General features: G+C 37.6%; 1 protein-coding gene across 1 annotated transcript in view; it reads left to right on the plus strand.

Moving 5' to 3' along the window:
• PLPPR1 (phospholipid phosphatase related 1) overlaps positions 1-26,487 on the plus strand; it is a 339,917-nt gene extending 313,430 nt beyond the window's left edge. The window contains exons 5-8 of the mRNA XM_031961253.1: positions 12,700-12,950; positions 19,475-19,651; positions 23,376-23,507; positions 26,262-26,487. Of these exons, the coding sequence (XP_031817113.1) occupies positions 12,700-12,950; positions 19,475-19,651; positions 23,376-23,507; positions 26,262-26,294 (593 nt within the window). The 3' untranslated portion in view covers positions 26,295-26,487. The remainder of the gene's footprint in view (positions 1-12,699; positions 12,951-19,474; positions 19,652-23,375; positions 23,508-26,261) is intronic.
• The last annotated feature ends 914 nt before the right edge of the window (positions 26,488-27,401 follow it).

The raw sequence follows: 27,401 nt of genomic DNA on the forward strand, positions 1-27,401 counted from the left end.
GAGACAGAGGGGAGAAGGTCTACACTTCAGAGAAGGCCAAAATATTTGAGGAAACATCATCATGTCTTTCAAATCTCCAGTTCAAGGAGAGATTAGTATAATAATTGTCAAAAAGTATTTATTGAGGCTGTTAGGTGCCAAACCCTGGGCTAAGTGTTAAGGATATAAAGAAAGACAAAAATGTGATTTGTTCCTTCAGGAGCTCACATTCGAATATGGGAGAGAAAATGCTTTCTCCCGCCCCCCCCCCCCCTCCTGCTCTAAAAGTACATATTTAGTGTCAGTGGAAAGGGTTAAGGCATCAACAATGGAGTTAGGGTAGAAAAGGCCTCCTACGAAAGGTGATGTTTGGATTGAGTCTTTAAAAAAAGCCAAGAGATGGAAATAAGGAAGGAGAGAGTTACATAGAAAGTTACATAAGGAAGAAGAGGGGTCACATAGAAATTTCTTCAGTAAAAAGGAGTCATGAGAGGAAAAAATTTAAGAAGCCGCCTTGTCAATTACATGGAGAGCAGTAACGTAAAAGAAGACTGGAAATGTAGGAATGGGCCAGTTTGGATTTTAAAGACAAAAAGATGATTTTATGTTTATTTCTGAACATAATAGGCACCACTGGAGTTTATTAAGTGGGAAGTGACATAAAGAAATATTTGTAGTTTTAGAAGATCATTTAGCAGCTGAGTAAAGAATGAATTAAAGAGAGAACTGAAGCCAGGAAACCAATCAACAGACTATTGCAATGGTCCTGGTGTGAGGTTATGAGGTCTACACCAGGGTGAGAATTTTGCAAGTGAAGAAACTGGGATGTGAAAGCAGAAACAATAAGATTTGACTAAAGATTAACTCTGTTAAGTGAGAGAGTACCGATGTAAAGATGGTACCAAGGATGCAAGATTGTCCAACACTGAAGATTGTGGTAACCTTGATAGTAATAGCCAATTAGGGGAGAAAGGAAGATTTTAGACATATTGAGTTTGGGACGTCTATTGGAAATTCAGTTCAAAATTGAGACTAAATGTTAGGAGAGAGGTGAGAGCTGGATAAATAAATCTGAGGATTATCTGCAGAGAGTTGAAAATTGACCTTAAGAGAATTAATAAAATCCCTGAGCAAGATAGGCTAGAGGGAGAAGCGAGCTCATCATAGAATCCTGGGGGTCATTCACAATTATTAGATATGATCTGGATACAGATCCAGAAAAAGAAACTAGGAAAAATCAGTCAGAAAGGTAGGAAAAGAATCAGAAAAAAGTCAATTTCATGAAAATTTTAAAGGAGTATCCTGGATGGTAATCATTAGCAGCAAACAGCATCAGAGAAGTGGAGAACAGAGAAAAACCATTCAATTTGGTAACTGAAGGCTTTGCTAAGAGAAACAATTTGGTTAATGAGATCAGAACCCAAATTACAAAGCATTTGGAGTCTTCTGAAGAGAGAAGTAGTGGTGACACTAATTGTAGTTTTCTCAAAGTGGAGATGATAGAGGGGACAATCTGTTGAAGATGATAGAATGGAATGGGATTGACCATCCTTGTAGAGCAGTCTGCTTTGGCAAAAAGAAAGGCTACCCCTTCATCTGAAATAGGTAAAGAAGGAGAAAGTGAGAGAAGACATAAGTGTTAAGTGAACTAAAAAAGGGAGAGCCTCTGTTTTTATTTCTTGGATTTTTTTTCTTGTTTAAGTGAGGTTTTTTCTTAAGATTGAGGTGTCTTGGGAAGCTTGAGGAAATATGAAAAGGTTTAAATAACTGCTATAATATGTGAGATAGTGAATGAATTCAACTGGGGAGGCATCTAAGGATTGCCTGATTTCAAAGAAGATCTAGTTGAGATGACATAACATAAATTTGTGATTTTTCTCTAGCTTTGTTCAGTAGCCATAAGTAAGACTTAAAACACCAAAAGGTGTGAGTAATCCAAGGTTGGTATTTTGCAAGCCATGAAAAATGATGACTAAAGGGTAAGGAACTCAAACATGAATGATATTATAAAGTTGAACTGGTTCACCAAAGAGTAGGAAAGTAAAATGTATTCATGCATGATGACTTAAAAAGAACTGAAGGGTAGAGGAATTAGAAGTGATGACAAAGAGAAAGGTTAGGAATCACAAGACAAAGAGGAAAATATAATGATAAAATGTTATTTATTATCAGATAAAGAAATATTGAAATTCACAACATAGAAGCAGAGCACTTCTGTGAATGGTGATACAAGATCAACTTTCTGTGCATCTCAATGTGTAAATGAGTAGAAGTGCAGGTCATGGAAACTGAGCAGATTGTAGAACTGGAAGTTACAGGATTTGAAGAAATGTCAATATGTATGTTGAAGTCCCCTACAGTGAAGGTATGAGTTGAAGTTGAAAGACAGAGCACCAAACACTAAACTCACTGAAGGGAGGAGCATAATATCCTGAGGTTTTTAGGTAAAAAAAAAAAAAAACAGAATCTTGATTAGGTGATAAATTTGGATAGAGGAAGAAATCATAGAGGATAGAGGAAAAGTTCAGAAATGGCAATGAGGAGCAAAGACCATTCAAATTCTCCACCATGACCTGTGAGTAACAAAAGTATGAGTAGAAAAGATGATTAGAAATGCAGTGTCATTATAAGGAAGTCAAAAGATGGAGGGAGGGAGAAAGGAAAGGGTTTTAAATGAGACTAAATTTGATAATTATGGATCAGGCATTCCAGAGAATGCAGTGGAAGGGATAAGTAGATCTGAAGTGCAACATTAAGGGAGTAGAATTGTGGGGAATTGTATCAAGGAAGCAGGTACTAGAGGATGGGAAATGACTATGGAAATACAGGTAGGCAAATCACTGTTGGGAAGAGTATTAGATGGTGGGAAAAGCAAATTATTGAGCCAATAATGAATTCAAGAAAGGAAGAGCATAATCCCCATCCCCTAAATTAATTTGTTCTAAGTGTTGTAATTCCTAGTCATTGCTCTACTTCTGAGTGATCAGTATTATACCTGGATCCATCTCCCAAAATGGTAACAAGTCACAATATGTCTACAAAACCATGCAAAGAATTGTTAGTTGGTACTCAACTGCAATATGTATAAACAACAGCTAGTTTCTCAGTAATATAAAGCCTGAATAAAGGAAGAAAGTACAATTTGTTTGGTATTTGACCAAATCTTATTTTTGCTAGCAGCTTAGTTAACTACTACATGAAAAGTGCTATATCCCCAAACATTGCTTTATATAATCAGTTTGCACATAATCTGGACTTAAGAAATGTTGAGACTAAGAGATGCAGTCTTGAAAGTCACCCTGGTGGTGTTTGCCATCCCACTTACCACTATGGTTAAGAATTATCAGACCAATAATAGCCCTGAAATAGCTTTTAACCAAGATTCAGGATTCCAATGATTCCTAAATGCCTACAGGACAATTCCTGGCTTGGCCAATGGATTTTTTATTTAGAAAGAAATCAACAAGCTATGAATCCTGCAGATTATCCAATTCACATTTCTATTCACTATAACCCTCTTCAGCAAAAACTCATTTCTGACTTCAATCTTGACCCTATAAAGCCAGAGTGATTTATTGATTAATGATTAGAGGGGAAACACACCTTAATAAAGCCTCTAGATTATGTTGTTTTTAAGTTAGATTGCTAAAAGATTGAACTTATTTCCAAGTGACCTGACTTTACACTGGGATTATTTCCTCTATTACAGACCTAGATTTAGTGACTAGATTGAATTTCACTCTATTATGGCTGGATTTCTATGTCTTTAAACTATTTACATGATGATGCTACCAAAGATATAGCAAAAAGGTTGGCCTTCATCACTCTTATTATAATACCCAATGAATTTTCAGTCTCAAGATCCATATACTAAATATAAAACACAAGGAAGCCTGACAGTCTGAAACTAAAAAAAAAAAAAAAAAAAAAAAACCTGAAATTAAAACTCTGCGAGTTTCAGAAAATAAATGTGTTTGTGATTTATGCACTTGGAGAATTTTTTTAATGGAAAAGAGAAACAAGAATGCTTCTGACCTCAATTTCCAAGGCAGCTGGAAGGCATAGTGAACATACTTTCAAGGTACATATATAACTTGGCTGAGCTACTCTGATATTTATTGCAAAAGAATGCTTGTCTTCTTATGATGCAATTAGTCATTTATAGAGGTCAGACTGAATTCATATATTTATTTTATGGCCACCAATTCTTTTCTAATAATATAGCCTCTGCATCTTACAGAGCAAAATGCATATTATTGCATTTCTCCTCTTCTTCTTTCTTTTGCTGTCTCTCTCTCTCTCTCTCTCTCTCTCTCTCTCTCTATCTATCTATCTTTTCTCTCTGTCTCTCTTTTCCTGTCTCTGTCTCCAAGTTTGTCTCTGTATCTCCTTGTCTCTATCTCTGTCTCTTTCTTTCCTATTTACTCCCAGTCTCCCTTTTCTTTATGTAGGTCTCTTCATGTCTGTATATTTCTCACCTGCTCCTAAATTTGCTGACCAAATATCTGAACAGAAAAGAAGGTGAATAAGTGTAGATTGGTCCCTGGAGGAGGAATGAAATTAAACCAATTTCTCTTGAGGCTTTCACTTTTAGAGTATCTCCTTTGTTCTGGTTCAGGTCTTACCACTTTAAAACAGGAATCCAACAACATACTTTTCCAACACCTTCATTCCCACCCTTCAAAAAGACTGAGGTTCCGAAAAACTTTTTTCTGATGGGAAAGTGTTCATCATCCATAGATTACTTGACAGAAACCATTTCTCTAGCTACCAGTGTCCCAAGTTTTGTCTTTGCCTGTAGACTTTCCTTAAGGTAGCAAGAAGAGTCCAGGCACAAGTAGCTCTAGGGAAAAATGCGTCTTTTCTGTCATTGTCCTACTTTCTCTGAACCCTTCTAATTGGTCTCCCTAGTCACTCCCCTTCACCTTAGATTCCCAGCGCACTTAGATCCTTCCTGTCACAACCTACTCTCAACAAAACAGTGTATCTGAGCCATGGACATGAGTCTTCCCATTCCTTTTCCTCCTGCCTCATTCTTATTTTTCACCCCTCTGCCAAGGTGCTCAGTGCCCATAGGCTGCCTCCAATCTATCTAAGCCCAGGACTCTACACAGAGATGCCCTTCCCAGCTAGCTTTCCATGTTCCATGAATCATTTCCAAATTTTCAAAATGATAGTTAGCTTTCCGATTCCCATTGTTGGTGTCAAGTTAAGATGTTATCTTTCCTGTTGCTATTGCTGTTTTAAGGGAAGATTCCTGAACACACAATGCCTTATCTCTAATGTTCACAATTCCAGGCAAAAGTCTGAAGCAATGAGGGAGATATTTATTAAAATGGGATTTTTAAACATCTCTTTATTTTATTTTTTGTAAACATTTTTAACAATTCTAACAGATAAATGATTCCCTAGACCCTTTAAGGAAAGTAATCCCTGATGAAAATAGTTGTTACCATAGACTTAATCAATACAGAGTATAGAATAAATAACTATTTTTAGAGTGTGAGACAAATAAGGAAGAAATAAAGCACATAAATGGGGAACCAAGATAATTTAATCTAAAACAGAAACATGTTGAGTTTCCTTAAGACAAATGTTTTGTGTTATTTTTGAATCATTTTGTTGGCTCTATCTGCCCAGGTACTACATATTCTGCCTTCTGAGTCCCTTGGTGTATTTTTGAGGGAAGATCAAAATTTCACTAAAAGAGTTTGCCTTGGAGAGTAGGCTCTTGGCAAAGTATATTCAATAGTAGTATAGAAAAAGGCAGGCCAGCAAGGCAGAGAGAATGGAGGGAAACCATAGTTAGCACTGGACAACAAGATCATAGGATAGTTCCAGTTAGTGGGTCACATAGCTAAGGATCAAGAATCAGAGTCACCGATCTGAGGACCTACTAGATTCGCTGAATCCCAGAAGATATTAAACAAGACAAATTCAGATTAGGGTAGTACTCTGGAAAATAGAATACAGGCAATTCCTGGCTCTTTTCATTTTTTGTAGGATGAAGGGAGTTTCATTTCCAGGAGAGGAAGTGAGAAGAGCAACCTAATTTACTCCAGCCAAGAGAATTGCCCCAGAAAATATAAAAAGCCCCAACATGTCTGGCTTCCAGGCAAGCTGGGTTTTGGATAGCTGTGTGTGATTACTGTCCTCTCTCAGAATTTAAACCCTGTTGAATTAAAGCCAGCTGGAGTCATTAAAATAGCTGCCTGTGATTTGAATAAAACGCCTTTTGGCAAAGCTGCAAAAAATAAAATTAGAATGATCAATGCATGTCTGAATGAAAGCTGGTATGGAGGTTCCAGCAAAGCTTGTCTCTGCTGATGCAGTGATAGATTACTCTTTGTAAGCTGAAGTCAGGACAATCTGCAAAATGCAAGGCATCTAATATGGCGATCACAGGCTGAAGAGAAAATTAATTGATACCATTAACATATTTGATAGCATTGCTGACTTCCATTCCAAGACTGGAAAACATCTGCTCTGACCCCCCCCACCCACACACACACACACATCTTAGGTTGTATTCATTGAAGCAGAATATAGAACAAGGGAGGCTGACATCTTGCTCAACTATACCCTGGTCAGACCACATCTGGGCATTGTGTTCAGTGGGCAACACATTTTCGGAATGACTTGAACAAAAGAGAGCACATCTGGAAGAAATTGACTAGAATAGTAAAGAGAATGAGGATTATACCATATGAAGGCTGAATCAAAGAATTCAAGATGGAAAAGAGGAGTTAGGTTATCGTCTTCGAGTGCTTTCACCCATCAGAAAATTTTTAATTGATTCTGCTGGACTGCAGAGGAAAGAATAAGGAGTCTTATCTACTGTGAGAGCTGCTGGTCTTTATCACAATGGATCAGGATCACTAAAACTGGTCATTTCCAAAATTATAAAACAAGTGGATCTGGATTCTGAACATCTGAAAGCTCTGGAATATTTGAGCCAAAAAAAAAAAAAAAAGACTTCAGCCATCTAGTTGAGAGGTTGTGTGGTATAGTGGGTAATGTTAGACCTGGAATCGGGAAGAAAGAGCTATATTCAAATCCTTCTCCTAATTCTTACCAACTATGACATTCTTGGAAAACTCTGGGAGCCTTAGTTTTCTTGTGTATAAAAGGAGAAAGTGCTGATCTTTCCAGATTAATTAATTAATTAATTAATCAGAATCTATAATCCTTATTAGATGGATAGTCTTTATGATATCATGGACAATGATCAGCTGGTTTCAGACTTTCAGGGATAATGAATTTCTTTACCTCCTAAGATATCCCACCTACTTTTTTATTTTTGGTCTACTCCGTTTGAGTGAGCCAAAGAACTTCCTTTTTTGCTTATAACCCCCTACCTACGCATCCCTACCTGGGGGTGCTGAAGGGAGGAAATTCTGTGTTCTTGAGAGCTAATGTCTTCAGTTTTCAATGTGAGCATTTACACCTTAGGAATCCACAAACACTAATAAATTATGGCTTGATTTATTGTTTTGTTGAGTGACCAGACTTAAGAAGGTATAATGAAAAATTGCTAATGTCGATTAGCATTATTGAGATAAGCTCAAAAGTGTTATGAGAATATTTTTTTTCAGAGAGCTGTTGTTAAATGCATGTCAGCACACTTCTTCTCCCCATTCTCCTTCATCTCAGCACCCTCATCAGATGGTCTGTATGCTAGAGGTAGCTTTTGACAATCCAAAACCCCCACTCCAGTCACACTCCCCCTACCAAGAAAGGAGTTCAGGAACCTATTTGCAGAGTCCAAGCTCTACACTTTACAGATAAGGGAAATGAGACTTTGAGAGGTTAGCACACAAAGGGAACAAGTTGCAGAACCAACATTTGAACACTGATGCAGCATGTAATTTCCTCTCAACTTCAGCTACATCTACCCCTACCATGTATTTGTAACTAGATCAGATTAAGCTATGAGGGAAGCTCCTGAGCTCACAAGATCTCACCAAATGATTGCAGATCCTAGATTTGAGTTGTGGTGGAATCTTATATTACAAGTTTTATTGCCTTTTAACCTCCTTATTTCCCTTCACAACCTGAAAGAACAGTATTCTTTTCATAAGCCTCTCATCTGGTATCAAAATCAAAGGCAACATTGTCAGTTCAAAAATTACCTTTTCTCCCTGAGCTTTCCCTTTCTAGTCCTTTTCTCTACTTTATGTCAATCTCTACTTCCAAATCTCCAATACGCAATGTCCTTATGTTCTCTCTCTATACTTAACTTTTTGCCCCTTCTTTATGCCCTCTTTTATGAAAGAAATCTATCAGCCAGTTACATTTTAGTATAAGTTTACCCCACTACCCAGCAAAGGCTCTGAACTCATGCAGAGTTGCGTTAAATACAAGAGTGCTTAACATCAAAAGGTCAATTTCTCTCTTCTTGGATCTGCTGAACCCTGGAGAAACTCCAGAGAAATCTCTGATACAAAGTTCAGATAGGAAATATGTCTAGGATTTTCCCAAGTAGTATAAAATAGAAGCGTCGGGTATTGATTGGGTATCTGTTTATTTTTTTCTACCACAAAAAAAATACTGAAAACATGATGATCACATTCATGAATAAACAAAGAGCAAAATATAAAATACTCAAATAGCCCTTTACTCACTATACTCCTTCTAGAAGATAAAGACAACTTTGTTGGATTGCTAACAAATGCCGTGTTCATTTTAAAATGACACTGTCTAAGCTACTCATGTGATCTGTGTCTCCTGGCCAGTCAGGACATGGCCTTCAATCATGAGATGAAGCTAACTACTCATTTCTTGTGCTATCAAATAAATCCTCCTACTCAACTCAGGAAGATGATGGAAAGAAATTGATGAAACTGAATCTTGTGAGAAGATAACTCATACAAATCATAGGGAAAGTCGCTTCTTCCATACTCTCGGTTGCCCATGCTTTAGTCACTGGAGCTTCCTGTCTTATCCCAACAAGATGTATGTTTCTCAGAAAAGAGATAGAATGTGAGTTCAGATCTATAGAAGGAACCCCAGTCAGATAACCAAGGGTTCCTTTGATTGCTAGACCTCAATTTAAGTTAGTATTGTTACTCTTATTCATATTTGGATTTCAAATCTTAGCTGTAATGATGGAAGCAAAAATGTTAGGTCCTTTCTCTAAGGAATATGAGGTATCACGGAACAGGTGTGAGAAGTAGAATATAACATCTTTAACAAATCAAAATAGCACTATTTCTAGTATCAGAGGACTTTCAAATTCTACTTCTTAAACTGATTTTCAGCCATGCACTTCACTTCTCTGAGACTCAGTTTCCTTATCTATAAAATGTGACTGTAGATAATTCACTTCAACTCTCTAAGATTCAATTTCCTCAACTACATAAAGATAAGATAGATTAGAAAACAATAATAAATAACAATGATGACTAATATTTATGTATGCTTTAAAATTCACAAGACACTTTTTTTATATTAGCTCATTTTTTGAGCTCAAGTCTACAATGCCATGATAGTATCTTGAGGATATTCTATCTATCCTCTAGCCCCCAGCTTCTTAAATTTTCTTGTAACTAACTGTAGGGGTCTTGAAATTATGATTTGTTATCAGTAAATCTTTGATTTGTATACTTAGTTTATATAACCCGGAATCATGTAAACATTTCTTGGATTGAAAAGGGGTTATGAGTGGAAAAGATTTTAAAAGTCTTACAATCTAATCTATGTAGGCCTCCATTCCTGGCCAATTCCATAATTCATCCTTTCCATCTCCATCACATAATCAGCTATCATTCCTTTCTTGCTATTTCTGCTGCCTTCCTCATGCAAACTCCTAATATGTAATAGATATTTAATATTAATAATAATTTAATTTATTTATATAATAAAAAATTTTCAAAAGAAGAAAAAAATAAGTTTGCTACACAACATGCTTAAAATTATATCTTTTCCTTCTTCAACCTCTGTGACATTAGCACAGCACTGTTAATGCTATTACTTGCGAGACTTCTTCCTAATGAGCCAGGTTTTAAAGGATTTACTAAATTCCCAGAATTTTAGTGGGCAAACTGCTTCCTGCAAGTCAATGAGGCATTTTTGGAGAGCTAAAGCCCTCTCGTGGCTTGAACGCAGTAATGCAATTTCCCAAAGGCTGTATAGAAGCAGTAAAAATATCTCAGACAGGGTGGAAAAGTGTTCACTTAGACTAGTCATTTCAGTGTCCGGATGATGAAAAAGAAAAATCGCAAAGATGAAATACAATAAAAATGTGAAATTCAGTAAACATCTGTGAATAAATAAGGCGGGACAACTAAGTGACACAAATGGACAGAGAGCAGTGCCTGAAATCAAGATTCAATTTCCTAAGTTCAAATGTGAACTCAGACACTATCTAGCTGTATGACCCAAAGCAAGTCATTTAACCTTGTTTTCCTCAGTTTCCTCATTTGTAAAATGAGCTGGAAAAGGAAATGGCCAATCACTTCAGCATCTCTGCCAACAAAAGCTCAAATGGGTCACAAAGAATCAGGCATGACTGATATTGAACAATATAAAGCACTAGACATGGTAATGATTAAACAAAAATGAATGACACAGTCCCTACTCTCCAAGTTTATAGTCTAGTATAGGGGAAAGCAAAAATAATAGCTAATTTTTATATAAGCTCTAAGACTTTCAAAGAAATTTACATATCTGATCCCCACAATAACCTTGTCAAGTAATTACAATTTGTGTTGCATTTTTGAGAAGAACAAAGTGACTAAGATTGAGAGACTTGTCTGGGATGACAGAGTTAGTAGAGATGTAATTAGAACTCAGGTCTTCCTTATTCAGAATCTAGCATTTTTGTCACAGATGTATATATGAATATGCCCTAATTCTAGAGTATGAGGTGGAATGGAAACAGAGAAATTAATATAAAAATATTGGAGAAGTGGAATCTACAGAAAATGTTTAATCAATTGACCAAAAAGCATCTATTAAATTCCTGCTATGTGCCAGGGACTATGCTAGGTGTTAAGGATAAAGAAACATGGAATAAAATAATTCCTGTCCTCAAGAGGTTTGCATTCTAAATATTGAATTGTCAGAAAAAAAAAATCAAAGGCTAATCAAGTGATAGGCTTTACTAATTAAAAGAGTGGTGGTCATCTACAAAAGTAGGGAAGTTAGGCGATTATTTTAGAGTAAAGATGCTAAGTTTGAGCCCACATTAAGTTTGAAGTGCCTGTTTTTTAAAAATGCCCAATGAAAGCTGGAAATGGATCACTAGAGCTCTTTTCCAGAGAGATAAAGGCCTGCTATCTGGTTTGGTTAAAAGTACCATGTCTATTGAGTCCAAGTCAGCAATCCTATTTTTAAGTTTGGATTATAACTTGAGAGGTTCACAACAAATATTTGATTCAATAATGTGAATACAAAAAAGACCAACCAAATAAGAACCACACAGGAGTCGTGTGTTGATTGAAAGTTTCAATATTCATTCAGTGCCACAAGTGTTTATTAAACTCCCAGGAGATACAAGGGATGAAATGATGAAATAAAAAAAGAAAAAATGTTAACAATCCACTCCTTTAAAGAGCTAGCATCCTTCTGGTGGAATGTGACACACACACACACACACATGTCAATACATACAAGTATATACAAAAGTAATTTCAAGAGGGAAAGAATGCAGAAAGGGAGTACATCAGGAGAGGTTTCCTATAGGAGGAAGTAACTAAACTGAGCTTAAAAAAAAAAGATGGGAATTCTATGAAACAGAAGTGAATGGGGAATATTTTTCTACTATAGGTAACCACTTATGTCAAGGCACTGAGATGCAAAATAGATTAATCTTCATTCCTTGATGCAAGTTTGTTTCTGGTTTGGGTATTACCTCTCTTATGATTCATGGAGTGCATGGTCCAATGGCCTTTCACAGTCTAAGACAAAAATAAAGTGTTCTATTTAAATAGTATGCTATTGACTGGCCTTCCTGTAAGAGCATATTCAGTGAAGTTCTCAAGAAGGTCCACTGAAGGATGAATAAATACAATGGACATTGAAACCCAATCCAGGTTAGCCTTCTGTAAAGTGTGCAAAATGATTCTCCTATTGCATCCACCAAAGTGATTTTCTTATTGCATCCATCAAAGTGATTCTCCTACTACATCCACCAAAATGATTCTCCTACTGCAAACCCCAAAGTGATCTCCTGCTGCATCTACCAGTTATTCTCTTATTGAATTCATCAAAGTGATTCTTCTACTGCTACCAAAGTGATTCTCCTACTACATCCACCAAAATGATTCTCTTGCTGCATCCACCAAAATGATTCTTATTGCATCCATCAAAATGATTCTCCTACTACATCTTCCAATCCCGTAAAGACAGAATCTAGAATTTTTATTTGCACTTGTATGTTTCTGATTTAATATGTTCTTCTTCCCACGTGCATGCATTTGAAAAGAAGCCTTTACAAAGGATAATGCTTTAGAAAAGGGGTGAATTGCTAACTGCCCTGGTAAAACTCTCCACTGCTTTTCCAATCATATCATGGAGCTGGGAGCAAGTTCAGCCCTGCCCAATCATTTCTAGGGCATATGCTCCCTGGGCCGGTCTTATGTTTTGAGTATTATAACCAGAATTGTGAAGGAGAAATTCCTATTTCTTCCATTAATATTTTTCTCCTTTCTAGGGATAAATGTCTTACCCTAACATTAACCTACTATCTTTTTTTTCTCTCCTTGAACCTCCTCACAGGGGTATTTGCCTTTGGACTTTTTGCTACTGACATATTTGTAAATGCTGGCCAAGTGGTAACCGGAAACCTGGCACCTTACTTCCTCACAGTGTGTAAGCCCAACTACACCAGCACATCCTGCCGAACTCACCAGCAGTTCATCAACAATGGGAATATCTGCACTGGTGACCTGGAAGTGATTGAAAAGGCCCGGAGATCCTTTCCCTCCAAACATGCTGCTTTGAGCATTTACTCAGCTCTGTATGTTACGGTGAGTAAGGGATCAATCCATCCTGGAATCTTTGGGACCTTCATCCCTATGTCTCCTAACACCTTCCTTTCTCAACCTTTCAAACATTATGAGCTTCTTAGAGAATCAACCAAAAAACCAAAATTTGAATTTGAAAGAACTTGAAAGATCATCCAGTTCAATCCACTCACTTTACAGATTCAATTAGAGTCACTTAGTACAATTGATCCCATTCCATGTGAAAAGCAATATTCTAGGCATTGGATGTACAAAGAAAATAGTCCTGGACTTCCAGAAACATGTTTAAAACCAACAAGAATCACTAACATTCCTATAGTGCTTTGGGATTTATGAAGCATTTTACATTTATTATTTTACTAGACCCTTGCAACAGTTCTATGAGATGAGTGCTATTATTCTTCACTTTAGATTTGAGAAAAATAAGAATCAGAGAGATAAAATTGTCTAAGATAGTATAGCCTGGAATACTTGGGTTCAAAACTATCTCATATATTTACTAGTATAGTATTCCAGGCTCCAGAATGCTTCTTCCACTATCACATAATTCTCTTGAGTCATCCAAAGCCATCTCTAGTCATCCTGATCAATAACTTGACACTGGACCCAGATGGCTCTGGACGAGAGAATGCTGATGATTTTGTACAATCCTGCCCCACTTAAATCCAATTCATTTGCAAGTCATGGCATCACCTCCCTGGTCAAGGTCAAGGTCCTCTTCAAGAATGAAGGACAAAGAACCACAATTCTAGTGAGTGATTGGGGGTGGGGGGTGGGGAATTAAGGAATGATACATCCAAATATAAGTAAGTACTAAATAATTTGGAGAAAGAGAACATTAATAATCATGGGGAATCAATGAAAACCTTGAGATGAATAAAAAGAGTAAAAAGTTTTTCTTAAGATCAAATTAGTGACAAAGCCAGTGCTAAGACCCCAGATACTCCTTCGTGGTCCAGTGTTCATTTTTAGGACAGACAATATGATACCTCTCTTATTCCAAAGCTTTTTCTTAGCTTTTCAATGGCAGAAACATTCACAAGCAACACATCCCTTCCTGCAGCAAGGAAAATAACAATAGTAGGATGACTACTAGTTGTCCAAGTTTCCCTTTTTCTTTCCCTTCATTCTCTCCCCAATAATGTGGAGAAAAGGAAACAGAGAACATGCCATCAATTTTACCTTTTTGTTCAGTAAATTCAGCAAATAATGAATGTCTACTGATGTACTCGAGCACCAAAATGATGTGTGTGATGTAGACACCAGATGATAGCAGGCACCAAAAGTTGGGTTCAGTCATGTGAAGAATTCACAGCGGCCATTCTCTTTGGCAAAAAGTACATTTATTTAGGGAAGAGGTTACAGACAAAATGAAGACACCAGGAATGATAAATATGAAAAGAGCATATGAAAGACAAGTTCTTCAATAAAACTCACAATTGCCCAGTGGAAAGGGAGCTGGGGCATGCCCTTAGTTGGCAGGATAAATTCTGAACGGATTATTATTATTATTATTTAGTACTTAAAAGAGTTAGTTAGCTGTAAGAAGGAAAAGTAGAATTGAGAATCATAATGGTATGAGAGGGGAGAGGAAGTAAAGGGAAAGACACCCCAAAGCAGAGTGCTGTGGCAGACTGACCCTAAGGAAGGCAGCAGCTATAAGACGGCCATAGGTAGATTTTTTTTTAGGGAAAATTTAACCTCAGGGACATGACTGGGATTTCTGACCTGGCTTGGCAAGGTGAGACTGAGAGGGTATGTCTCAGGGGGTTGATTTAATTTGGATTTTACCTCCCCAGAGGATGGGACCATGAAGCTAAACTAATCTTCATGAGGGCCCTCTCCCTGCCTGCCTCTAGAATTAACTTTTATCAATTCCTTTGCTAACCACACCTAAAGTGGAAGATTTATATCTTCTATTGTGTACTATCATCTATTGTGTACTAGGTACTAAGTTAGCTGCCAGTGACAGAAAAGAAAAAAATCCCTTTTTATAAGTATCTTATGGAACAATCAATACAATTCATTAAGTATAACTGGATACACATCACTGTGCTAGCTCCAGAAGCAGATACAGAGTTTAGACAAATGGTTGCAGCCTCTGTAGGAGCTCTCATGGTTATGCATAAGGGATGAGCAAAGAGAAACATGCTTCAGGGAAATACAACGAAAGCCAATGGGTGACAGACCTACCAGGAAAGAAAGAAAGAAAGAAAGGGTATTTCCCCTCTTGTTCTTTCTGCTCAGAGCTGAAATTGCAGCAACTTGGAAGGAAAAAAATATACAGTCTTATAATTCTAACTCACTATTCTGGAAAAGTCACCTAAGTAGGTAAGATACAGCTTAAAGGTTGTAACCCTGAAGTAAAAAGATATAAGAAAATACTTTTATCATTGTTAAAAAACTATCAACAGCACTGAGCCTTTACTGAAAAGTGGATGCTGCCTGCCCATAGCTGTAAAGTGGATAGAGCACTGGACATGGAATCAAGAGCCACATGGATTTGAATCCCACCTTGGCACCTACTAGCTGTGTGACTCTGGGCAAGTCAACCTCTCTATATCAGTTTCTTCATCTGTAAAAATGAAAGAGCTGTAGCTAAAGAACTCTAAGTTCTTCCTTTCCAGTTATAAATCTATGACTGTAAGATCTATGATCTTAAAGATACCTGTGCAGCTAAGCAGGATCTCCCTCCTGTTTTGCAACTGCTACCATGGATATGTTTCATAATTTTTAATTAAACTATGTCAAATATACTTTGGCATATGGCAAAACAACAACTAAAAAAGGCTGTAGATCTTGATGGTTAATAAATTATTTAATTGATCGAATTACTCCTCTTACTCCTATTGTATCTTCACATCATCTAGAAGGTCAAAATATAGTTTGACAAATACTTAGTAATCATCTTCTGTGTAATAGGCACAATCAATCTGTCAACTATAAATCTGTACTTATTAAATCACTTCCCATGTTCTCATCAGGGTTTTGGAAAGTTTCTTATTTCAGCTACAATGTTATCAAGTCATCAGATAGAGATAGGATAAACAACTCCAGCCTCATTAGGAAGGTCTTAGATTTTCTGAGAAAAAAAAAAAAGAGAGAGAGAGAGAAAGAGAGGGAGAGAGACAGAGAGACGGAGATAGACAGAGGCAGAGACAGACACACACAAAGAGAGAAACAGAGAAGAGGAAGGGAGGGAGAGAGAAATGATAGGCATTAGCTCTGGACAATAACTTAAACAGGCAAAAAGGCAGACAAACACAACCAAGTAGTTTTTAACCTGACTTCTTATCCATGCATAGACTAACAGAGGAAAGTCATAGTTGTAGATAATACAAATTAAAAAAAAAAAACCCCACAACCCAGTAGTTCCCTACCTCCCACTCCCCCTCAAGTTGCTGCAATTTCAGATCAAAGCAGGAAGACCAAGAGAACCACATCTGTAGACACAGACTATTCTATATATCTTCAGGTCTTGGAATGTCATTTCCAGGTTGCCTAATTCAATTAACCTTTGCTTGAGGCAACAGTGGCCTCTGGTGACTTTTTATCACCATTCCATTATTCATGCCTATGATGATCTTAAAGCAGGATATACTCTTTGAAAAGAGTCACAAAAGGTTTCTTCTTTTCTTCTTTTTCCTCTTCCTTCTCCCCTTCCACTCTCATCTTCCTTTTCCTTTTCCTCTTCCTCCCTTCTACTCCTTCTCCTCTTCCCCTTCTCGATCCTGTTCCCCTCCTCCTCTTCCCCCTGCTCTTCCTCTTCCTCCTTCCTTTTCTTCCTCCTTCTTCCTCTTCCTCCTTCTCCTCTTCTTCTTCCTCTCCTCTTTCTCCTCCTTCCCCTTCTTCTCTCTTTTCTTCTTCTTTCTCCTCCTTCTTCTTCTTCCTCCTCCTCCTCCTCCTTCTCTTCCTCCTTCTTCATTAACCCTAGCCTTTCGACATCACTTCAAGCCTTGCAAAGCCCCTTACAGCATTGTCTCCTTTTATTCTCACAACAGTTCTCGGAGACAGGTGCTATCACCATCACATTTCACAGGTGACGATACTGAAACAGGTGCGGCGGGCTGTGTCCGGTCATACGCCTCCGACGTTGGATTTGAAATCATAGTCCTGCACTCTGTGAACTATGGTGCCATCTAGTGGTCTAACCATGAGCCCGCCATGGAAGCGAAGAACTAACTGCTTGCACGTGTATAGTATTTTACACGTCATCTTCTCCTGAGATGCTCACAACTACTCTGGAGCAGCGAGCGCAAGAATACTCTACAAACGAAGAAGCTGAGCTCTGAAGAGCTTCGGTGGTTTCCTCGGTGCTCTTACGCACTAGTCAAGGGCTTGACCCCAAGCTAGTGCGCTTTCCATCGCAGCCTCTGGTGCTCTAGAGATGCTGTAGAAATGTGAGCTCACACTCTCCTCACTTACTGTGCAGTGGGAGACAGTGGGAGCGGCGATCTTAGCGTCAGAAAATGACCTCCAAGGCAGATCTCTGACCCGGGTCACCCCGGCTCCTCACTTAAATCTTTTCAGCCTCCGTTTTCTGATCTGTGCTTCTTCTTCTTCTTCTTCTTCTTTTTTTTTTTTTTCAAACTTTTTATTGACAGAATCCATGCCTGGGTAATTTTTTACAACATTATCCCTTGCACTCACTTCTGTTCCGATTGTTCCCTTCCCTCCCTCCACCCTCTCCCCCAGATGGCAAGCAGTCCTATACATGTTAAATAGGTTACAGTAGATCTTGGATACAATATATGTGTGCAGAACCGAACAGTTCTCTTGTTGCTCAGGGAGAATTGGATTTAGAAGGTATAAATAACCCGGGAAGAAGAACAAAAATGCAGGCAGCTTACATTCATTTCCTAGTGTTCTTTCTTTGGGTGTAGCTGCTTCTGTCCATCCTTGATCAATTGAAACTAAGTTATGATCTGTGCTTCTTATCTGGCAGGTTTGTTGTGAGGAAAAGAACTGGGCAAATCTTCAGTGTTAGAGAAGTGTGAGTTGTTATTAATTTTATTGTTAGGTGAATAAAAGATCAGTATCGTGGTTTTATCCAGTGTGATGACATAGCATCAGGGAACTTCATCTTGGGTCCACAAAGTACTTTCTTCTTGACTTATTAACAAGTATGTACTGAGTATTTACTATTGGCAAGACATTATGATCAGCACAGGGATACGGTGCCCCCTGTTGCAGGTAGGAGTAGGAAAACTGTCCATTCCTTTGCTAATCCTCTTCCTCTGTGAAGTACATTTATAATGGAGATTTGGGGACTAAGAAATCCTAGTTAAATTTCAAGCTACACCAAAAAGTAAAGCATGTCACAGTGGTAATAAATTCTGTCATAAGATCATAAGATTCATTGCTGGAAAAGACAATCTGATTCAATACGTTCATTTTCAGATGAAAAATTGAGCTAGTGGCAAAAGCAGGATTCAAACATTTTATCTGATTTTCATTACATGGGAAAGTTTTTAAAAGCAATTTAGCACACTCAAGAGAATCTGGGACTTAGAAGAAGAGTTCGTAACCTTTTTGTGTCATGGACCCCTATATATTGAAGCCTAGAGATCCCATTTCAGAATTTTTATTGTGGTGGTTGAGTTGTTTTTAATTATATCCTGTTCTTTATGATATATTTTGGGTTTTTCTTAGCAAAGATACTAAAATGGTTTGCCATTTCCTTCTCCAGTTCATTTTACACATGAGGGAAATCAGGCAAACAAAATTAAATGACTTGTCTAGGGTCATACAGTTAGTAAGTGTCTGAGGTCATATTAGACATTCCTGACTTGAAGCCCAGGTTCTATTTATTCGCTGTGCCATTTAATTCCTTAAAATACTTCTTAATATATCTTTAAAAATGTGTACATAGGATTACAAAGAAATCCAATTACCTTGAAATATAGTTACCAAAATGTTTTTTAAAAAACAAGTTCACAGACCCCAGGTTCAGAATCCCTGGTTTAGAGTGAGGGCAGCCTGGGTTCAAATTCTGCTTTCTGACACTTATTAGCCATACAACTTGGAAAAAAAATTAGTAAATCTTTCTGAACCTCAGGCAAGTCCATGTCTTTGCTGAAAGCATTTCCTGAAGAGGTGGAGTCCTAACTCACCGAAACCTGGACATTTTATGTCATTCATATTCCAACTACTTTTCCATGTATCATCACTGATGTGAATATCTACCTGTGGCTCTTGCAGTACTGTGTTCTTACCCCATAATCTTGGCCTGTGAAACTGTATTTGGGAAAGAAGTGGAAGAACAAAAGGACAGACAAGATCACTTATTTGGACCTGGCTACTACTTTTGTCCATGCAGGAGCACTCTGCAGTTAAGACTTCATTCCCACCTGGGTGGATTTTGCCCAGGCCAGTGTGGTTGGTTTATGCAGATTTCACCCATGGTTATGTGGATTTTGCATGGCCAGTGAGAATTTAATGTAGATTTTGCAGAGACCTATACAGGTCTCTGGAGACAAGAAAGAGCCGGACTAAAACGTGCTGTCTTGGATTTTTCTGTGTTCCAGATGTACATCACAAGCACGATCAAAACAAAAAGCAGTCGCCTAGCAAAGCCCGTCTTGTGCTTGGGAACCCTTTGTACAGCATTCCTCACAGGCCTGAACCGAGTCTCTGAGTATCGGAACCACTGTTCGGACGTGATTGCAGGCTTCATCCTGGGCACGGCTGTGGCCCTATTTCTGGTAGGTCAAATAATTCCTTCTCTTGTTCCAGTACTTTCTCCCTCTCAGTCTTTTAAAGCTGAGGTTCTTACCTTTTTTGTGTATCCTGGGCCCTTTTGTCAGTCTGATAAAAAATCTATGGACCCATCTCAGAATCATGTTTTTAAATACATAAAATAAAGTTACAAAGGAAACCAATTATATTGTAATAGTTATTAAAATATTGAAAATAGATCAATAAAAGTTCAAGGACCCCCTAAATCTATCAATCAAACCCACCTATTTTAAAGGCTGGTCAGATTCTTTAACTAAACATCCTGGAAATCAGCAACACCTTGATTCCTGGACCAATTAACAACCATGTTTCTTATTTATCCAAATTAAGTGATGTTGCTATTGTTCCCCATGTATTTCATGTAATGCTGGAATAAAAGTGAAAAGTCCCCATGGAGCAGGACTGGTCATTGTTCTCAGGAAGGATTCAGAGTCCAATAAAAAAAAGAGCCATGGACCAGGATGAAGAACTTAAAGCTGGAAGAGATCTTCTGGTCCAACTTCTTTTTATAGGTTAGGAAACTGAGGTACAGAGCCATTCAGAGATCTTACCAAGCTCAGAGAGACAGTAACAGGTCCTCTCATTCCATTTCCTTTCATCTTTCCACTATTTCATACCATAATTTTCTGTACTAGGCCATTAAAAGATATAGTGGATAAAGAACCTGGAATTAGAAATACCCGAGTTTAAAGCTGGCTTCAGGCTCACTTAACCTATGTTTGCCTTAACTTCCTCATGTTTAAAATCAGGATAATAATAACATGTATCCCCCAGGATTATGATGAGGATCAAATGAAATAATAATTATGAAGCATTTAGCATGGTGGCTGGCACATAGTAGGTGTTATATAAAACTGATTTATTATTATTATTATTATTCTGGCGCTACTCTGTTGGGTTTCTTTGAATTCTCAGAGCCATAAGTAAACGGTAAAATATAGCCACCCAGAAAGGAAAAAAAATATTGTCACAATTTAGAAACTGAACATTATTTTTCCTCAAAGTGTCAAAGTCTCTAATGCACCAAATCCTAAGTTGTGTTCCCTTCTGTACTTATGAATATCACTAAAAATAACTCCTTTGGGTGCCAAATTTAGACTTATAGGATATAGACACCCCTAGCAACCCAAAACCCTTTTTGTATTTGTGGACGTCAGTTCCCACAGAGGAAAAGAGACATGGCTGATATCACATAGCAAATTAACAGTAGAATCAGGACTAGAACCCATGACTCCTGATGACCAGGCCTGTAGTCATTTTTTTTTTTTTTTTTTTTTGAGGCAATGGGGGTAAGTGCTTTGGCCAGAGCCACATAGCAAGTAAGTGTCTGAGGAGAGACTGCAAGTTCCTGACTCCAGGTCTGGCCCTCTATCCACTGGGCCGCTTAGCTGCCCCAAGACTGTATTCATTCTACTACTTTTACATTGGTTCCCCACTAGTCATAGATATATTAACAACAATGTGTCTTAGAAGCATGAATTCAGATCCAGAAGGAACTTCGGGGTTATCTATGTCACCACTCCCATTCTACTAAGGAGGAAATTGAACATGTATCACCAACTTTAGCAGTTAAAATCTCCACTTCAAGTAGAGTTTTAGGAGTTTCAGGTAAGTTCTAGGAGTTTTAAAGTTAGTGAGAGACTTGATCAGTTTCTCCCACCAATTTCCATCCATCCATATGATGGGTGCAAACCAGCCCCCACTGAAGGAAAAGAAAGAAAATCCCCACATAGGACTTACATTTCCAAATAAGATTCATTAAGGGATATTCTGAATAGTCAGGTGAAGCTTCAACAGGACTGGAGAAGAGAGAGGTGAATGCTATAGTCCTCCATGTCTTTACAGAGACTGGGGAATACAATGTGACTGCTCTATTTTAATGAATTCTCAGCTTTCCTGAGAATTTATATATATATACAGGACAAGTACTGTCTTTAGTAAGATATAAGGGATGCCTCCTTCCTATTTTCTGGAGGTGGGAGGAGATCCCAGAGTAATGGAATTGGTGGGAAAACAAGGTATAAGTATCTGCTATCCTTACATCTGGAGTTCAAATCTACCTGCAGACACTTATGTTTGTGACTTTGGGCAAGTCACTTTTAAAAAATAAGGGAGAAAAGAAAAGCAAAAGAAAATTTGACTTACCTTCTAGTTGATATTGGGACAGTTCCCATAGATACAGGAGATACTCTTCATAGCCTTGACTGGACTTGTGAAAAATTCTCCTCGGGATAGGTTGGCCACAAACTCAGACGGAATAAAGTAGTAGGTGGGTGCTGAAGATAGTGGATTGGCTAGATTGGTGATTTAACTCCTCACTCTCCTGAACCAATCTCCGGACTCTAAAAGCTGCTATAAGGAAAGTTGAAAGGTCTTTTGTTCAATACTTTATAGTATTTATAGTATTGAGTGTCTCAAGTTTGAGATGACAAATTATCAAGTGTTATAATAAAAATGAAAAATAATAATGAAATTTATTCAGTGCATTAAGGTTTACCAAGTGCTTTACAAATATTAACTTATTTTATCCACATAACAATACTGGGAGGGAGATACTATTATGATAGGGAAAATAGGGGTCTTTAGAAAGTCACCTGATTTTTACCAGTATCTATGATTGGGACTATACTAAGTTTACAAAATTCACTGTTTATAAAATAAAAATTAAAACATCATAAGACAACAGAAACTGAAGGAAAGGAAATGATAAATAATTTGCATGGTAGGAACATAGGGAAAAAATATATTTGTTGCTTATGTGTGGAGCCTGGTGGGTAAGGGACAGAGGGTAAGGGAAAGAAGGGACAGAGACAAAGACATAACATTGAGAGATATTGGAAAGAAATTCAAATTTGTGTGTTGTGTGCGTATATGTGAGAGACAGAGACAGACAGATGGAAACAGAGACAAGAGTGCCCAGGAAAAGACAACTATGACCAGGGCATCATAAATGAATAGATCACTGTGAAGAGGGGAAGGTTGTAGGTCTGCATTAGGAAATATGTGACATACACATGCATTTCTGATTTCCTTCACAAGCTAATTGTACAATAATTCAGAGTCTGATTCTTTTTGTACAGCAAAATAATGTTTTGGTCATGTATACTTATTGTGTATCTAAGTTATATTTTAATATATTTAACATCTACTGGTCATCCTGCCATCTAGGGGAGGGGGTGGGGGGGGTAAGAGGTGAAAAATTGGAACAAGAGGTTTGGCAATTGTTAATGCTGTAAAGTTACCCATGTATATATCTTGTAAATAAAAGGCTATTAAATAAAAAAAAAAAAAGGAAATATGTGACATAAAAATAAAATATACCAATAAAAATCTGTTTTCTAAAAAATTAAAAGGAAAGAGACAACTAATCACAAAAAACTGAAGGAAAGTCTTTAAGCAAATAGAAGACAAAAAAAATGATTATTTTTGGAATCCCGAAAATTCAAAGCAGGCTTTTTAAAAATCAAATATTATGGTAATGCTTAAATAACTGGATCATCATACAACTATTTACTAAGGCTTAGGACTTGCACTAATTATTATGGGAAATACAGAAAAAGGAGAAGACTCGATTATCTTCAAGGACCTTTACTATGGTCATGGTCTTCATAGGATCTGATCCTCTCAGAAAAGGTAATGGGGGTAATAGTTGCAATCTTTCACTCACTCCTTTTTTTCCTCATTTTACAGGGAATGTGTGTGGTACATAACTTCAAAGGAACACGTGGCTCTCCTTCTAAACCCAAACCTGAGGATCCCCGAGAAATGCCCCTAATGGCCTTCCCCAGAGTAGAAAGTCCTTTGGAGACCCTGAGTGCACAGGTATTATGAAGCCCACTCATCAGCCATACAGATGGATTTTTGCAGATGCTTAGGACAAGAAGGAGCACCATAGAATCATAGGGAAAATAGGGACCTTTAGAAGGTTCTAATATCTATGATTAGGACAATACTAAATCCATCCTGATAGATAAAAGTCTTATTGTATTTTAAAGACCTTCAAGAAAACAATTTTTTACAGCTTCCTTTGGCTATCCATTTTAGAACTTAACAACCTTCATTAAAAGGCAGAAAAGCCAGGGAGTACTGGATTACAGTTCTGCCTCTTAACATAGTCACTATTTGAACCTAATATGATAAAATTTATTAAAAATTTACTAAAGCCAGGTACTACACTAAATGCTGGGGATACAAATAAGTAAAGGAAAAACAGTTCCTACCCTCAAGAAAACTTACAATCACTTCCCAACTGTGTGACCTTGGGCAAGTCACTTAACTCCAATTGCCTCAGCAGAAAGAAAGAAAAAAAGAAAGAATGAATGAATGAATGAAACTTACAATCCAATTGAGGAAGAAAATACACAAAAGAAAGCTGGAGAGGTGGAGGTGGGGTGTAGAAGAAGGCAACCAGAAGATGGAGATGCAGTAGAGCATCTGGAGGCAGACGAAGAGAGAGATGGTATTCTGAGTTCTCTCCAAATGGACCCTATGGAAAGAATTGTTTGTTTAGCTCTGCAATCAGAAAGGCAGAAGCAACTGATATATGATGAGTTTCCTGATGATGAGTTTATCCTTAACAGACAGACAGACAGTCAGAGATATCATGTAGGATTTTGAACAGCTTTAGGGCAAGAGGCTACAGGACCCTAACAGATTAGGCTACCCAACCATTTTCCATATTTCATAGACTGAAACAGAGACAATTTGTTCAATGATTTTTTTTTCCTGAGGGGATAGGAGGCTGTGTGGGTGGGGAGAGGGTCTGAACTATGTAATAATCTCAATATTAGGTCTGTTCCAGGGCTGAGTATTAATCTTACTGGGGTAAAAATGATCTAGTTTATCCCATGTCTATGTGGGCCCCAGGTAAGATGAAATCAGACTAGGCTACCTTTCTTTGACTACTAAGGCTAAGGGGAGCACACACTCAGATTTTGCACATTTCCTCTACAAAATAAAAACTGATTTGATTACCTATTGTTTAGTTAGGACAAGTGTGATGGCAACCTTGCATTGACAGGATTATGTGTCTGGGAATCTTAAGAGAACTCTTCTTGTCTCATGTAATTCTGCTTTTCTTGTCCACTGAAATCTGAGATTTGAATTCATGTTTTCCTGCCCCTAGGACCAGCACTCTGGGTCATCATGAGCTAAGATTAAACTCTAAACACAGTGCCCTAGGATCAAGAGCCTGTTGGGAGTGACTGGGATGAGCAATAGCTTTCCTAAATTGTTTTCTCCATTAGTTAACAAAGCACTTGCAGCATTGCAGATAAAACAGCATCAGTCAAGATAGTCACTTACTTTAACAGGCTTTTCAGATCTGAGTAGTCTCAACTCATATTTGCAGACTTCATATCCTTGTAGTCCTGAAGGCTCTCTGGCTTTACAGTTGCCAAGCTGTTTCTTAAGTGGGAAGTTTCAAAGACTGCAGATTGCAACTGGGGAAAATTCCGTAACATCTGGAGCTCTCCAAATGACATCAGCTGTCTGAAGAGTCAGGGGGCTCTGTGTCATTGGAAATCTTCAACTGAAGCAAGACTCGTTGGGGATTTGGAGGGAATTCCATTCTAGCTGGCAGTAGATTTAATCCTTTCTGTAATTCCTTCTAGTTCTAAGAGTTTATTATTTTAAGGGTCATAGTTATAGATTGTTAGAACTAAATTGGCCATAAGGATCATAAGGATATTTATATTTACAGTTTAAGAAAATGAGATCTAAAGAAATCATGTTTTGAAAAAGTCACCCATCAATTAGGAGACTAGCTAGGACAAGTGCCAAGATTTTTACTAACCAGGCCAGTGCTCTTTCTATTGTGATTACCCTAGTGCCCAAACTGGCATGAATCTTTGGTTGAACAACTCACTGCCAATTTGCCAAGTGATGGGAGATCAGAGGCAATGGGGGAAGAAGAGGACTTAGAGTTAGGTTATCTCATGGATGAACTAATTTTAGAGAGTTAAGTTCCTTCTTCACAAGCATTTCCATAGGATATATTCCCAGGAACATCTGAAAGCCAAATGTTCTCTTGCAACATACTGATTTTCTTGTCAACATTAACCAAATTCTTGGAGCTTTAATAATAAAGGTTCAATTCCAGTTGTTATGGGGGATAAAAAGATGAGTAAGATATAGTCATTGACTTGTAGGAATTTATACTTTAGTAAAGGGATGTGACAAGTATACAGAGAGAATCACAATAATGATGTTGATAATGAACTGTTTTAGATATCTTAAAATGCTATAGAAATGTTATATTATTGTTATGATTATTATAAGGATAGTCACAAAGTGCTATGGAGATTCAGAGGAAGGAGGGATTTTGTCTTCATCCAGTTGCAAGGTCAAGAATCAAGTATAACTTCCTAGTTAAGGTAGCTTTAAATATGAATAAAATGTCAACATGCAGAAATAAGAAAAGATACTTAGGACTAAGGAAACATCATGAAGAAAGACCCAGAGACAGATAAGTATGTACATGTTTGGAGAACAATATCAAAGTCAGTTGGATTGGAGTATGTGGGGAAAGAAGGGAAATAATGTTCAGGTGCCCACATATTTGTGTTTACTCCCCAGAATCACTCGGCCTCCATGACTGAAGTTACTTGAGATGGATGACGGTGCCAGAAGCTGGTGTTTTTTTTAATTACCCTCCAGTTCAATACTCCAAGACACACAGTAACTAAATGTCAGACTGTGAAGACAAGTATTATGTTATGTCTAGTTAGAAGCTGATGTTTTGTACATTTCTTTTGTATGAGGAAGTGATGTAGCTAATCCTGATTTTTTTTGTCAGCTTTAACATATTTATGCCAGAATTTTAAAAATCAACATTTTTTTCCCTTGTTCAAGTGTGCACTGAGGAACCACAACTATTGAATTGTTGATGTTGTTTTGTGATATTTGTACACAGATCTACTTTTCTCAGTTTTATAGACACTGAAATAAATTTTCCCCAACAACTTATTCTTACCTTCAGTTACCGCAGTTGCTGCTGCTTGCAGACTAGTTAAGTCTCCATGAGAAGCCAATCATGTTTTCTGAGTTTGTAGAGAGGCCCTGTGTTAGTTAATAGGAAACCAGGAATCAAAAAGAAAATGTCACATCAGAAGATACACCCCCATTGTGATCCTTTAATGTATCTGTTGACCAGCCGGCGTGATTGTAGTATCCTACAATAAAAATACCCCATCCACCATTCTCAGTCAAGTCCCTGGGTTTTCTCAAATCCTTTGCTGAGAATCTTGGATTCTCCGTCATATCATTAGAGGATTCTTTCTTCATTCAACAGCTCAGAAACTGAGAAAACTTTTCCATGGCAGCATCCTTGGGGAGGACTCCATCTGTAACACCCTACCGTGTCTCCTGAATAGCCAGCGCTAAGCCTCCTTTTCAATGCCAGTTTTGTAAATCATATTCTATGGACTTTATATGAAAAAATGAATATTTTACAGTTTGCACAGTATTATTTTAAAGGGAAGAAATCAGATCATTGACAACAAATGGAACTTGAGCAATGGCTTCACTTTGTGGCTTTTAATTGTAATAGAATTTTTCACTCCATCTCATTTTCTAGCATGGTGATAACTAAAGTGTCTCCTTAAAGAGAAGGAGTCACTCATCTGTACCTCTTGGAATGTTTACCTGACACCTCCATATTGGCTTTTAGCTTTTTTGTACATATTTTTTTTCTAAAGAGATGAAAAAAAATTATCC

Source organism: Sarcophilus harrisii, chromosome 1 (genome assembly GCF_902635505.1).
Source record: "Sarcophilus harrisii chromosome 1, mSarHar1.11, whole genome shotgun sequence".
NCBI classification, from domain to species: domain Eukaryota; kingdom Metazoa; phylum Chordata; class Mammalia; order Dasyuromorphia; family Dasyuridae; genus Sarcophilus; species Sarcophilus harrisii.